Consider the following 15,054-nt stretch of genomic DNA (forward strand, 5'->3'; position numbering starts at 1 on the left):
GGCCAGTCAGCGCGCGGCGTGGCTTGACGAGTAAGCGCCGCAGCGAATGGCGACGCGGCCTAGAGCTCCGGGGTCACGCGCGTGTGGAGACAATGACATCATCTGTTTGTACGCGTCGAACTAGCTTGGCGCGGGGGCGGGGCCTCGCCTACCGTGATTGACGGGCCCCGGGCAAAGCCTGGAGCCCGGAGTCTGCGGGTGTGCGGACTCCTGCGTACGCTCCGCTGCCTGGACCTTTCTGTGCATGCAGTGATATTGTGGAGCCCACTTCGACTCTGAAATATCTCCAGCGACTTAGGATCTTATTTTAAAAAATGATGCGTAGGAACCAAAGTGGATAGACTTTTGATGTGCAAATCGCATGTGGTGCAGTTTTTAAGACACAAACAATTTGGGGCACAGATCAGAGAATAAGGACGAATGAAGATGATCTTTGAAACCTAAAGGAACATCGCTTTAAAAAGTCAGAAATGCACAGTTCGCAGTTTTGCTGTCATTGACCAATTAGAATAAAACCGTTTCCCGTTTTCAACTGTCCGGTATATGCTTTTGGGTTTAGGAAGGAGAATTAATGGGCTTTTCTTCCTGATGAGTTATAGTTCTCCCTCGTTTGCCATGAAATCCACGAAAAGTGAAGCGCGATCGCTTTCGAGCGTCCAAGGTAAGGGACACACTGGTGTCTGATCCAATCCGAAGGCACAAGCTTATCTAAGTCTTGCAGGCACCAACAGCAGTTTCGCGGGCCAGTATTTCCACTCCGAGGCCACCCTGGCCGTCTGCGCTCAGCATCTTATCTCAGGTGTTACCTTAGTGTCGGTTCTAATGGGGAATCGGATACCCGGGCGGGCCGAGCCTGGCGGGCGGGGGCGAGGACGGACCCGGCGCCCGGTGCCCGCTCGGCGGCCGCTCCGCGCTCCTCCGCCCCGCGGCGGGCGCTTTGTTGTCGGGAGGCTCGGGAGGAGGAGGAGCGGCCGGCGGCCGAGCTCGCACCCACGCCCGCAGCCCGGCGGCCGCGCAGGCGCCCCGCACCCGCGCACGCAGGCCGGCGCCGCCCCGGCCCTCCCCTGGGCGGGCCCGCCGCCCGCCCGCCGTCAGCCTAGGTTGAGGCGCCCTGCGTGTGTCTATAACTTTGTGCTGCCGCCGCGGCCGCCCTGCTCGTGCGAGGGAGGAGGAGGAATGTGGAAGGCGGCGGCGCGCAGGCTGGCAGGCGCTTCCTCCTCGGGCGGGCTGCGGCGGCCCGAGCGCCTCTCCCGGGCCGGGCGTGCGCGCCCCCTCCGCTCCGCGCCCCGGACCCTCGCGGCATTGTGCGTCCTCCCGCCGCGTCCCTGAAGGGAAGGAACCGAGGTAGGCGCCGAGCTGTGCCGCGGGCGGCCGCCTTCCCGGTGACTCCGGATCTGCTTCCGAGCTGGGCCGGGCTCTTCCCTTCCCTCCGCGGCTCGCTGTGCGCGCCCCCTTCTCTCCCGCTAGTGTCTTTAAAGGACTTGAGGGAAGGGGGGAAACTGTCAAGATGGCAGCAGCGGGAGCAAGGAGGTGATGAACGTGCTGGCCCGGGTTTTCTGGCAGCCCGGGAGACTTGGCGCTTCCCGACCTGTTGGAAGATTTATGCTCCGACTGGCCCCCCCCACCCCCGCCCCCGGTTCCCGACGGGGAAGGGGCGGAGGGCACCGCGTCCGCCGCCCAAGAAACCGCGCCGACCCCGAGGTGGCGGCCCCTCCGGGGCGGCGGGCGCCCGCGGGGCTGCCTGCTCCGTCTTTACTTCTCCCCCCCCCCGCTTTTTAAAATTTTTTTTAAGTGTCAAGGGCGAGCCCCCTGAGCCCAGACCAGACCCCGGCTCCCTCTCCCCGTTCCTGGCCCGCGGGCACGAGGGGAGCTGCGCGCACCCCCGCGCTCGGGCCCCTCTGCCGGGAGGGGCTGGCCGGGGGGCGGCGGGGAGCCGGACCGAGACGCCGCGGACTTCGCGGGCGCCGGGGGGCGCCGGAGCGGGCCCGGGCGAAACGTAAACAAACGCACGCCCGGGCGGGCCGGGGCGGCGGGCTGCGCGGCCGGGCGCTGCCCACTTTAAAGGCGCGGCCGGCCCCTCCCCCGCCCGCCCCCAGCCCCGGGCCCTGGGGGGGGGGTGCTGCCCCGCGCCCGCCCGTCGGCTCGCCCGCGCTCCCCGCGGCCCGGCCGGGGGGCGGCGTCTGCGGCGCCAGGTTCGCAGGACGCACGTCCCCATCCCGGGTCCGCCCGCTCCGGGAGGCGGGCGCGGCGGGGCGGCCAGTGCGCGCCGGGGACCTCGCCCCGTGGCCGGGTAACCAACTCTCCCTCTCTCCTGTCGCGGTTCCCAGGCGGCGGCAGCAGCGGCGCCCGAGCGCGAGCCTTCGCGGCGCCCCGACCCTCCCCCGCCGCACCCCGCCCGGGCCGAGGGCGCAGCGCAGAGCCCGAGCCGCCGGCTGGAGGGCGGGCGGGCGGCGAAGATGGCAGAGCCGCCGGCCTCTCCGGCCCCGCTGTCCCCGCTGGAAGTGGAGCTGGACCCGGAGTTCGAGCCCCAGAGCCGACCGCGCTCCTGTACGTGGCCCCTGCAGAGGCCGGAGCTCCAGGCCAGCCCGGCCAAGCCCTCGGGGGAGACAGCCGCCGACTCCATGATCCCCGAGGAGGAGGACGACGACGACGACGAGGACGGCAGCGGCCGGGCCAGCTCGGCCATGGTGATCGGCGGCGGCGGGAGCGGCTCGCTGGGCGCCGGGCTGCTCCTCGAGGACTCGGCCCGGCTGCTGGCCGCCGCAGGACAGGACCTGGGGTCCGGGCCGGCTCCCGCGGCGGGCGCGCTGAGCGGGGGCACGCAGACGCCGCTGCAGCTCCAGCAGCCACTGCCGCCGCCGCAGCCGGGGGCGGCCGGGGGCTCCGGGCAGCCGAGGAAATGCTCCTCGCGGCGGAACGCCTGGGGGAACCTGTCCTACGCCGACTTGATCACCCGCGCCATCGAGAGCTCCCCGGACAAACGGCTCACTCTGTCCCAGATCTACGAGTGGATGGTGCGCTGTGTGCCCTATTTCAAGGATAAGGGCGACAGCAACAGCTCTGCGGGCTGGAAGGTGCGTACCAACCCGGGCTGGCGGCTGGACTCCTCCGGCCTCCTGCGCAGCGCGGGATCCTTTGGATCCATCGGACCGAGAACTCCTGTGGGCTCCTGAGGGGGTTGGCAGGGAAGCCGCCACTGTGAAGCTTTGTGTGTGTGGGGGTGGGAGGTTTACTTTGACCCCTGGAGCCAGGGAACCTGGGAATGGCCTCAGAGGGGGGAAGGAAGCTCCCTGGAAAGCCCAGGGCTTGATCTGGTGAGGAGGTGGGTGGCTGGAGACACTGAGGGGGGAAAGAAGAATGGACAGAGTGCTTTGGTTGCATTACCCGGATGGTAGCGAGGAGGTAGGTCGCTGCCAACTTTGGAATAGAGTTCGCCATAGTGGGGTGTGCCAGGGTACTGTGGGTGGAGCGAAGGGGTGTATGTAGGGTACTTGGGATTCTGCCAGGAGAAGGGGTTGGATATATGTTTCCATATATCCGTCCGGTCACGTGACCTTGGTGCTCCCTGAACCAGAATCCTTGAGTCCAAGTTTGGGGTTTGTTGGGTGTTAACTTCCACAGGCACATCGATCCCATTAGGAAAAGCAAAGATTTCAAACCTTGAACAGCCCCTTTCCCTGCCCGTGCCAGACACCTTTGCTCCTCTGAGAGGTTGCTCCAGTAAGCTTGCCCAGGGGTGGCTTCTGAAATATCTGGGGGCCTGGAACAGGCCAGCCTTGCTACGCGAATGTGGGCTGGGTGCACCTGCTGCTCCGGATGAGGCCTGGGCTCTGGTGTTTTTTGAGGTGTGTGTCAGGTGCGGGTGATTGGGGCCTGCGCTTCACTATGTGGTTGAGAGGGAGATTGGATGTCAGGGCTGGGCCGTAATGGCTTCTACCTAAAAATGAACCTGAAGAGAGATTCTCTACTGTTCCTTTTCAGCCTCTTGGGGCACCGGACGCATGGTGGGGAGAGAGGTGTGGAAAGGCCTATGATGTAATGACTTCCTGCAGTTGGGCATCTGAAGACATTAACTCCTCTATTCCTGCTGGGTTGCTGATGTGCAGCGCAGCACTCATCCTGGGCACTTTCCTGGCCCATTACCTAAGATACCAATGTGTCAGAACTAGGCAGGAGAGTCCTGCGAGGCTGGAAAATATGAATCGCTTACCTGTCTTTTCTATTTGCATTGTTTTTTTTTTTTTCTTTTTAAATGAAAGAAGTAGTTGCTTTCTTGCTCCATCTTTCCTTGCCCTTTGGGAGCCCTGTGTCTTCCTGGGTTCCCGTCTTCCTCAGTGTATACAATGATAGTTTAATCTTACTGGAGAAGTGAATTGAGGCTCTGGAGAGTCTGTGTATGAAAAGGCTGAAGAATTTTAAGCAGGGAATATTTTAACTTGCTTTTAGGAAAACCTTGCAAACAAAGCGTTTTTTCTTTTTTTTTTTAATGAGTACTCTTGGAGAGGCCTTGTTTAGATACTTTGAAAGCAAAGTGGGCTTTGATGTTATTCCACGAATCTGTCTCATTTTCCTATGAGACAAATGCTGACATTATGAATCTTATAGTTGATCTAATTTTGTTGCTTTACAAAGGAATGCCAGTTGTGTGTGATCTAAGAGCTGTTTACAGAAAAGATGAAGGTCCTGTTTAAGTATTGCTAATGTGATAGTTTTTAATCCTGGGTTTTCAAGTGGATGTTAAGGGTTAATTGCAGTGTTGTGTGTCAAAAGGGTTAATTAAATAGACTCTGAGAAGATAAATTTGGGGGTTTGGAATATTTTCCAAATTTCTCACACTTGAAATTAAGTCCTACATGTTTGGATTTGGTGCAGAGCATCTATTAGTTAAAACTTAACCTAACTTTTGACTTAAAAAGTTAACATAGGTTTTCCATTTTTCTTGTTTTAAGATTACAAAAGTAATATAATTCTTTAGCATTTCTTGCTATTGGGTTTATAGTTACAGATAAGATTAATAAATTTGATATTTTGGGAAGATTTGTGTGAGAAAGTGGGAAACTAAAAGTAGCCATGACTTAAGTTTAGGCAATATTTTAATATATAGTTTTCAGAATTTGTAATAGAGATATTGGGCCTAGTCATAAGAGATTTTATGTCATAGCCATTTTTTGCCTTATTTTTTCCATGTTATCTCATTTCTAGTAAAACCCTATAAAATATTGTAAATTGAAATTCTCAAGGCTTAATATATCTAATGCAAGGTATATACCTTATGATCATTTCTTATTTTAAAATGTTTTTATCAGTTTTATTTCAGAGTATCACATGGCAACTAATTCTTAAAGACAGAAGGGATATAATTTAGTTCTAGTTTTTGTAAGATGACCTTCATCAAAAGATGCAGCCATGCAGGAACTTCCAAATCTTTGATGATGGAGAAGGCCCTTTGAAATTGGGGCTGGTTTCATATTCTGATTATGACTAATAGCCAGGCTTTTTAATGCTTGTGGTTTAGTGGGGGTGGAATAAGAGGGAAAAGGGAGAGGTCAGGAACTAACCGTGACCCATTTCCATGCGTCCAAGTTTTGGAGTTGATTCCTATCATGATTAGTCATTTGGGAAGCACACATGTTCATTTAAACCACATTGCTTTCATTCTGAGTTATGTGTTACAACTTTTAATTTCTAAAAATGTCTAGAATTCAGGTTAACCTCTCCTAGTCATGTGTGCATACAGGACACATATGCAGGGTCTAGGCCCTACTTTTTTTGTGGCTTTTTGGGTCATTGCATTAAGAGATCTTATAACCAGAATTATCACCCTACAATCACAGAATGGAAAAACTGAAAAAGAGGACATGGAGATTGGAGTTTAGACCAATGGTTCTCAGCCTTGGTTGAATCACCTGGGAGCTTGAAAAAGAATAATACCCAGAGAATCTGGTTTTGTTTGGTTTGGCATTGGTGGTTTATTGTTGTTATTTTCTGTTTCATTTTGTTGATTATAAAGTTTCCCACGTGATCCTGATGTTTAGCCTCAATGAAGTTGGCTGATGTAGTTCAGCCCTCTTTGTTATAGAACTTGATTCTTAAAGAAGTTTATGACTTTTCTGAGATCACACAGCTAACTAACACAGAAGCAATTAGTAGCCGCAGTTCTAGAGGTCTTTGTTCTTTATTACAGTTTTCTTTAAATTGACCTTTTATTTTATTTTTTTGGTGATTCTGGGGATGGAACCCAGTGGCACTCTACTTCTGAGCTGTACCCCCAGCCCTATTTTTTATTCTTTATTTTGAAACAGGGTCTCACTAAGTAGGTGAGGCTGGCTGTGAACCTGCCGTCTTTCCTGTCTCAGCCTCCCAAGTACTAGGATTACAAGTGTGCACCACTGTGCCCAGATTGACCTTTTTTTTTTTAATATTTTTTTTATTGGTGCACTGTAGTCATACATCTTAATGGGGCACAAGATGGTAGAGGCATACATACACTCATCACTCATTTTGCCCTTCAATAATGGGTTGTCTTAAGTGGAGGTTGCTTTCCTGAAGGGTATGGTTGCCTCTCAGTCAGAAAGCACCTTGCCTATTATTTTAGAGTTGGAAGGACAGGAACATGTTGATGTAGACCAAGGAGCCCTATGTGTCACATTTGTGTATCTGCATAGTGCCTCAGAATAGGTGCTGAGGAACTGTGAAGTGATAAAAGTGGCAAGAGAGATAGCATTTTAACAAAAAGAGGAAGCCCTGGGTCAACTTACATTTGTCAGATGTGAACTGTGCCTGGGAGAAGGATGATGGTTATCTCACTGGTCCTCATACCTCAGGCATTAAAGTAGAAATGAATAATCAGATGTGGTTATGAGGGGAAAAGGTTACATTTCCTTTAATTCACATTAAGTTGACTTGCAGTACACCCAGAATTGAACTAGTGAGTTCTTAGTTCTCTTGTCTTGAGGAGACTTTTAAGGACTCTAGGATTTACCAGGAAGGCCTATTTATCCCTTACTCCCCTGTCCATTCCTGTACACTTGTATCTCCTATGGGTTGGGGGAGAATAATATTGGGTACCCATGAGTTTCTGTGGGATACAGTGTGAAGACCTGCTGCTGCGGCTGCTGCTGCTCCTGCAGCAGAAGCGAGTTCTTTAAGAATCTGAGCCTTCTTTCGTGTAAGGATACGTACTCATGGCTTCTTGCCAAAGTAAAAAGATGAGGGCTGACCTGCCAAATAATCCTTATTTATGTCTTTACTGTTCTTTATCTTTAGATTAATGTACCCAGTTCTTTTCAACATACTGTATTAAGAAAATTTATTTTAACTGAAGCTTAGCTTTGGAATTTATTTTTAAATTTCAAAATAACAAAGCTATAATTTTGTGCTGGCTCATAATTTTGACCTCTGTCACCTTTAGAGTCAGGGCCACCAGAGGGCCAGTAATGGTGGTGTGTGAGGAATCTGTCTTCTGCTTGGCTCTTGTTGCCAAAGTGCTGTTTTGTAATTTCCTTGGCAGTCCTGTCTTCGTCAGTGATTCTCAACTCATATACTTCCTCTTTCTGCAGCAGCAGCACACTAGGGGACTGCTTTTCCTCTTTTTCAAAGCTGTGTCATTGACCTCTGAAGTGAAGAAATTGGCCCTTTTAAACTTTGATCTGTGAGCCCGTGTAGCAGAGAGACTCTTTAAAAAAGAAGCTAAGTGTGTGTTTTCATTTGTTTATCTCCTTCTTAGAAAATGAAATGAAACTATAGCAGACTTATTTTTAGGAGATTTTAGGAGGGTTCTATTTTAAGAAAATGACACCATAGAAGAACATCTTGTAGTTAAAACTTTTTAGTACTCTGCTTATGATTCTGCCTTAAAACCTACCAGATTTTTTTATTAGGAAAATTAATGCAGAGCTTGTCCCACTAAGAAGTCATTTTGTTGGGCTGGAACAAAATTGTAGCAGACACCATCCATCCAAAGCTCTTAATGACATTGTGTGGAGCAGAGAATGTGGAAGCCTGTATATCCTGGCAAATACCCTTACCCACTGCCAGTACCCAATTCCAGATTTCAAGGGCTGGAGAGAAAATAGAATTTATTTTGTTTTCTTACTCACTCGTCTCCTTTTCTTGCATCACACATTGAGAGGGTTCTGAGGAGCTACCTTAATTTTTCTTTTCTCGTGTGTGGTGCTAGGGATTGAACACAGTGGCATTCTTCCTCCAAGCTAACCCCAGCCCTATTTTGTTTATTTTGAAGCAGAGTCTCACTAAGTTGTGGAGGCTGGCTGAGAACCTGCGATCCTCCTGTCTCAGCTTCCCAAGTACTGGGATTACAAATGTGTGCTACCACACCTGTCTGCCACCTTACCTTTGAAGCGCTGCTGTAGAAGGAGCTGGGAGCATGCCTATAAAGGTGGATTAGAGCCAGGTGTGGTGGTGCACGTTTGTGATCCCCGAGCTTGGGAGGCGGAGACAGGAGGAAGTCAAGTGCTGGCTTAAGAGACCCTGTTTCCAAATAAAAAATAATATAAAATAGGTCTGGGAGTGTAGCCCGGAGGTAGAAGGGTATTCTCCAGGAACCCCAGTACCACCACCAAAAAAAAAAAAAGGTGGATTAGTACCAGTGGATGCTACTGCTGGTGGATAGTAGGTGAACAAAAGATGGCAAAGAGAAAAACCCTTTTACCCATTTGCATCTCATCCTGTTTTATTCATTCAGCTAATATTTATCAAGACATACTGTGCGCAGGGGCGTTCTGCCAGGAATACTGTAGTAGCACAAGGCAGATAAGGCTCCAGTGCACAGGAGTTTGCATTCTAGTGGGGAGAGACGGACGGTCAGATGCAGGGCTCTGCTTTGGGAACTTGTCATTACTGACCATTCGCTTTGCCTTTTCACATCTATACTTCTTTTTTTGTTTGTTTGTTTGTTTTGGTGGTACTAGGGGTGGAACCCAGAGGCTTTCTACCTCCGGGCTATACTCCCAGACCTATTTTATATTTTATTTGGAAACAGGGTCTCACTAAGTAGCCGAGGCTGGCTTCGAACCTGTGTGATCCTCCTGTCTCAGCCTCCCAAGCACAGGGATTACAAGCGTGCGCCACCACACCCGGCTTCACATCTATACTTCTGATTTCCTCAGTTCCTCGAGGAAATTACTGGCAAATGGCAAAGTTGGTTTGGGACATAGAGCTGGCCTTTAAAAGTTTTCTACCCGTTTGAGCTTGGTGTGGCAATGCAAGGCCACTGTAACATGGATCTTATGGTTTGGGTCTGTTTGGGAGAGGTTTGGGTTTTCCTAGGTCGCCCTGGATTAAACTACCCCTCTGGCCCTGGACTGATGTGGAATCCCCAATTCTGTGTTCTGGGGCCCAATACAGAACTGGTGTCTCTATGGAATGGATATGAAACTTTGTTACAGCTGACTCATCTGCATTGCTTGTTGCCTAAAATGCAGAACTGAGAGGTCTTACAAGATCCTCAGCCTGCTTCACTTTACAGGCAAGGCCACAGGTCAGGAGCTTTCCGGTGACTGGCTCAGGCTCTCACAGCTAGCAGGGTCGAGTCAAGAGTATGTCCTCATGAGCCCAGAGCACCACTGCTCTGTAGCATCTGCTGCTGTGGTGGCTTCACGGCTGTTTGAGGCAGTGCTGTTGCCTCTTTCTGCAAGCTCTTCCTTCATTTGTTCTCTGCTCCTCCTCTCCTCCGTTAGGCCGATGCTCACTGGACTGGCTGCATTTCTCGTGCATTCTCCATCAGTTTCACTCAGTTCATCTTGCTGAAAGAGCCTTGTTTTTCAGCCTACCATACCTGTCCATGACTCCTGTCTCTTTCTTCTGTCACTTTTCCTGGTGTATATATTCTCAAGTACAGGCTGAGTGCCTTGTCTGCCAGGCAAGTGAGTGTTTCCGACACTTGGTGCTTGCTTTTTGGGTTGTTAGGTCCTCAGCCCATGAGGGTGGCTTGTTCTGGGACTCCAACCCTGAGAAGGGGAGGCTGTGACTCAGGAGTGAGCCTGTGCCAGTATGACGTTTTTTCGATGCTTGGAGTTCTGATAGCATTAGAAGCCTTAGATCTCCATGTGTTGTTGCTGTGATGTGGAGTGAATGTGAAATGATGACCACATTCATGGGGCTTCTTGTGTCTGTTTCCTAGTGTAGAATTCTCTGAAAACTTACCAAGTACCACCATTCCTTTGCCCATGGAGGGAATGGAGGGAAACCTGAATTGAGGATAATCTTATTAGGAGAAAGATGAAATCAAACTTACCTTTTGTGTATATGCCCCGTTTGATGCAAAACTCAGCATGCATTGTCTGGAAAGTCACTGTGGAATAACCAGCCTAGAGTTTAACCACCTTCTTCCCAGAGGAGCAGAGCTGTTGGTAAAGCTAAGTTGTTCATAATGTCCTGTATTTGGGGGCATAAGTCCCAGATGTATTTTAAGTTTTGTATCCAAGGAAGGAACAGGAGATAGCAAAGGGGCCTTTGTGCTGAACAGTCTCAAGGCTGCTCTTCAGCCTTTCTGCATAGGTGGTTAGGCTGGTGATTATGAGAGAAAGCCCCAGCTCTGATTGCATCGCTGCCCAGACAGTCTCAGTATCTTTAACCATTTTATGTGCAACCAAACCACTTTCGTTTCCAAGTATTGCAATTTCCCAAGTAGGAAAAAAGAACCAGAATAGCAGGCATCTGTAGAGGAATGGGATGTATCACTCTTTCCTGGTAAAACCCAAAAGTAGATTGGAGTATGTTTCAAACTAGGCTTTTCTAGAGTGCATGTGTTCTACTTTAAAATAGTCTGTTTTTTGATATTTTGTTTCTCTTTATTGCCTCCATTACTATCATGGGATAACATTGCATGGTGAAAACTAACTTCTCTAATGGGCTGTCATCTTACTAGCAGTTCTTTCTCCTGGGCTGGTGCCTATGGTGAAGAAGCCAGGTTATTTCTGGGGTTCGTCATTCCTAGATGTCCTAGTCCTGCAGGGGAGAAGTGAGCACAGAGCCAGGAAGGCAGGTGGCACTTTTGTAGGGGCCGAGGCAGAGGCAGGAAGTGACTTCTTCCTCAAAATGTGTAAGCTTCCCTCTGGTGTGCACCTCTAATAAACGCAACAGGGATGTGTTTGGCAGTTTCCAGTATATGTTTTAGGATTTCTCATTTCTTTGAAGACCTTTATGTATAAGTGTGTAGGGAGAGACTCCACATTATATTTCTCCTTGTATTTTAGATGTCTAGTGAAAATAAAAATTTAGCTCCTGAAGCCATGGAGATTTTATTTTAAACTCAGAGCCAGCAGAGGGAGTACACAAGTCTTTAAGCTGATCTCAAATATTTTTTTCTCCATAAAACCGAAATAATACCTTGATCTAAAAAAAAAAAAAGGCTCTTATATATAATACTTTCATGTAGGCAAATTGTCACCATTAGAGAAGGATAATTTGGGGTAGGGATGGAGATTAAAACTTAGGGTAACTGTTTTAGAGGAAACCTTGGTTTTCTAAAACTCGTGGTCCACTTCCCATCCCCAAATAGCTAAGTGAGAATGCTTTTAAGTGCAGGTGTTCTCCCTTGACTTTCATCTTTTTGTTAATCTATTCCTGATAACTTATGTAAATGTTCATCTGTATCTAATACAAAACTTTTACAGAATATGCTGAGTGTTTGGGTCAGTGGAATATCCTTTTGTTTTAGCAATGTTTTGACTGAGATTTTTTAATACTTTTCAAAGCTTCATAGTTTTTGAAAGCATAAAAGGCAAAATTTACATTATTTCTAATCCCGACTTTAGTACTCATGCATCTTCCAGACACTAATTTTGAACTTTTCGATAATTCTGTGTTGCTATAATTTATCATCTCTTTCCACTTTGCCCCTTGTTTTGGTGGTGGTAGTTTATGTTGATTTGGCAGTTGTAGTGGGTTGAATCATGTCCACCTACAACCTCAGAATGTCACCTTATTTCAAAATAAGGTCATTCTAGAAGTACTTAGTAAGATAGGTTCTATTGAATAAAGATGGGACCTAAGTCTAATGACCATTTGAAGATGAAGCAGAGCTGGGAGTGATGCAGTTACGGGCCAGGGAACACGAGGAATTGTGGAGCCACCAGGAAGAGCCTCTCCTGGAGCCTGCGGAGGCAGCAGCGTACTGCCAGCACCTCGATTCCTCCAGCTTCCAGAACTGTGAGATTGAGTTTTGATGTTTTAAGCCTTTAAGTTTGTGGCAGTTTGTTAGAGGCAATCCTAGGAAATTAACTTTGAGGCCTAGGAATAGAGGAAAAGGACTGTAGGGTTGAAGATAAGAAAATAATAAAAAGGCCTTATTCGTATTGGAACTGAAATCTCAGTAATCATGCATAGCTACTATCTGGTCATTTAATTTTCTTCTTTTTCCAACTCATTTCCCCTTGATTTCCCAATTAGAAGTACCACAGCTTGTCCCTGTCTCCCGTTTTGAATAAGGCGTGTCTTGCCCCAACCCCTTGGGTTTCTTTTTCTTGGCCTGTTTTGTGAAGCTGCTGGTGTGGCTGTGTATATCAAGTGTGCACTTGAGGTTTATACTAAGACTGTGAGGTTAGGCGGGGGGCTTTGGTTTAGAAGAGTCAGTCTTTGTGGGGAGAAAGGAGCCAAGGGTTCTTGGTACAAGAATATCACTGAAGAAGACTTCTCCTTTCCTTGCCTGTCAGCCAGACAAGACGAGCCATGTCTGATTCACTCCATTGATGGCAGTGGAGGGGCTGATCCAGAATCTCTCTGGTGTCCCCTGGACTAGTCCTGTGTTTGGATCAAGCCTTTTAAAGTCCTGCACACCTGAGGCTTCAGCCTCTCATATCCTCTCTGTTTACATTTATATCTAAACCCCTAGCTGTCCTGATGAAGTATAGGACATAGGCTGGTCCTCCTCGAAGTAGCAGCAGATATTTTCAAGGTACCCATTAGGAGGTCAGCTTGAAATGTTCAGGCATATTTAAAAGCAGAATTACATCTGTTTATCCTCATATTTCAAGATAGCATTTTGGAGGAGGAAAGCCAGGGTTATAGTGGAGACATAGTTTGGTTTTTGTAGTAAAATCAAGCATCTTACAGAAGACATTCTCAGGCCTAGTTGTTAATAGCTATAGCAGTATCAACAATAGTAGTAGTTGTTATTTTTTGAGGACTTGCTATGCACTAAATGCCCAGCTAGGTTTCTTATGTCTGTTGTTGATCCTACAAGCTAGGCATTTGAATGTAAACCCTAGGATAAGGAAATGATTTAAAGAGGTGGAAGCAGCTTGCTTGGGATTCAAACCCAGGTCTCTTAACTTTGGAGCTCTTGCCTTTTCTCTTCTGCTCTCCTGCCTCCTGGAGTATAGGTGGGGCTTTGGGTAGAGTGGGGTACAACAATAAAAAGTTTTAAAAGTTTCTACCATGTGCCACATTCTTTACATTTATTAACACTAATCCTCAAATTAATCCTGCAGAGTATGTCTTGAGCACTTATCTTCAGAGTTATGGCTGACTCGGGATAATTATGGCCCTTGTGTGTTGGTGGGGAAATGTAGGCAGGCCATGATTTAAGTTCCTTTCCTTGATGTTGGCCTGCGCTACAAACTTTTTATTTTTTAAAGATTTTTTGTAGTACAGGGATGGAACCCAGGGGTATTCTACTTCTGAGCTATACCCCCTGCCATATTTTTTATTCTTTATTTTGAAACAGGTTCTCACTGGGTTGCAAATGGCCTAAGTAGCTGAGGCTGTCTGCGAACTGCCATCCTGTCTCAGCCTCCCAAATGCTGGGATTACAAATGTGCGCCACCACGCCTGGCTTTGCACTATAAACTTTTAGAAACAAGGCAGTATTGGGCCTGTGGTGGGGAGGTAGGAGTGGCTTGAGAATTCTATCTGAAACCTGTTGGTTTGGGGATTCTCATTTCTGTTTGGTCACTGCCTTGATTCTTCCTGGGGGTCAGATACAGAGTGTACTATTTAGAAATAGAGTGATGCATGATGTGTAGAAAGCCTTTGGGTTGGACCTCTATATCAGAAATTTCTGCCGTGCGGCCGTAGGCCATCTGTGCTTCCACAAGTAGGTGGGTGGACACAGTATCACCAAAAAAAGTGAGTTTCAGGGCAAAACACATAAGTTTCTGGCAGAACTTTGGCTGCTGAATCACATCTCATAATTAAAGGTATTAAAATATTTTCAGTGGTGGTTGATTCTTTGCAGTGCAGTTATTAGAGGGTTTAAAGGCAGATTGCCAAGACTGAAACAGAAAATGTTGCATAATGCAAGTTGCTGGCCAGGTTAAAGTGTTTATCTCTACAGAAGAGCCTACTGCTTTTGTCTTCAAGGTAAAATATGTGTGAGTAGAACCAAAAATGGTGGTTTTAATTGACCACAGGAATGCATCAGCCATGTGCCCTACGATGCAGTGTGGCTCGCAGAATACTAATTATCCTATGTTAGTCTCTGTGTGTTGAAAAAAAATTCAGAACTCTCAGTTTCATGGTAAAAATAGGTGAGTAGTGTCTGGATTGTGTCCAGAGGAGAGACTGAAACCCCGTGATAAACGTGAGCAGGCAGGATGAGCCTGCCAGATAACTGAACATGGCCAGTGCACAGGGAGGGTGGTTTGCTGGGGGCAGTCATGATAGCAGATGGCAGCGCCCATGTGGCCTTTTCCAACAGGGTACAGCTCAGGGGGAACCTGACGTCTAAGGAGGGCATCAATTGAGCTTGTTAAAGGTCTCCTTGGAAACTGATACTACATTAAAAAGATCAAGTGGACAGTTAAGGCATTAATTCAGAGAATTCAAATCTCAAAACTGCTTCTTTCCTGAAGTATCCTAATAATTGATTGTGAAATGGTATTTCTTTTCTGAGTAATTGCCTTGGTTCTATATTTCATAGTAAGCTTGAGCTGAGTGATGTTTAAAGCCCCTAGTTTGCTCATGTTTTTGGGTTTTTTTTTGCTTAACATTTAAAAAATACAGTTTATTTTTTATTATTGCAGTGGTTTTATAAAGTAAAATATTTTTCCTAGACTTCTTAATTTGAGATTTTTCATGTTGGTTAAAAAAAAA

The 15,054-nt window shown here is 47.9% G+C and overlaps 1 protein-coding gene across 2 annotated transcripts in view; it reads left to right on the plus strand.

The window, feature by feature from the left end:
• Positions 1-2,447: 2,447 nt before the first annotated feature.
• The window catches only part of FOXO3 (forkhead box O3), a gene marked incomplete at both ends in the record, with an annotated part of 122,633 nt that continues 110,026 nt past the window's right edge, over positions 2,448-15,054 (plus strand). The window contains one exon of one of the 2 annotated variants that reach the window (XM_080700384.1): positions 2,448-3,074. In XM_080700384.1, the coding sequence (XP_080556510.1) occupies positions 2,457-3,074 (618 nt within the window). The remainder of the gene's footprint in view (positions 3,075-15,054) is intronic. The other variant, XM_080700385.1, reaches the window with a different exon arrangement.

The sequence above is a fragment of the Muscardinus avellanarius genome, assembly GCF_963383645.1.
Source record: "Muscardinus avellanarius genome assembly, chromosome: 8".
In the NCBI taxonomy this organism is placed as follows: Eukaryota; Metazoa; Chordata; class Mammalia; order Rodentia; family Gliridae; genus Muscardinus; species Muscardinus avellanarius.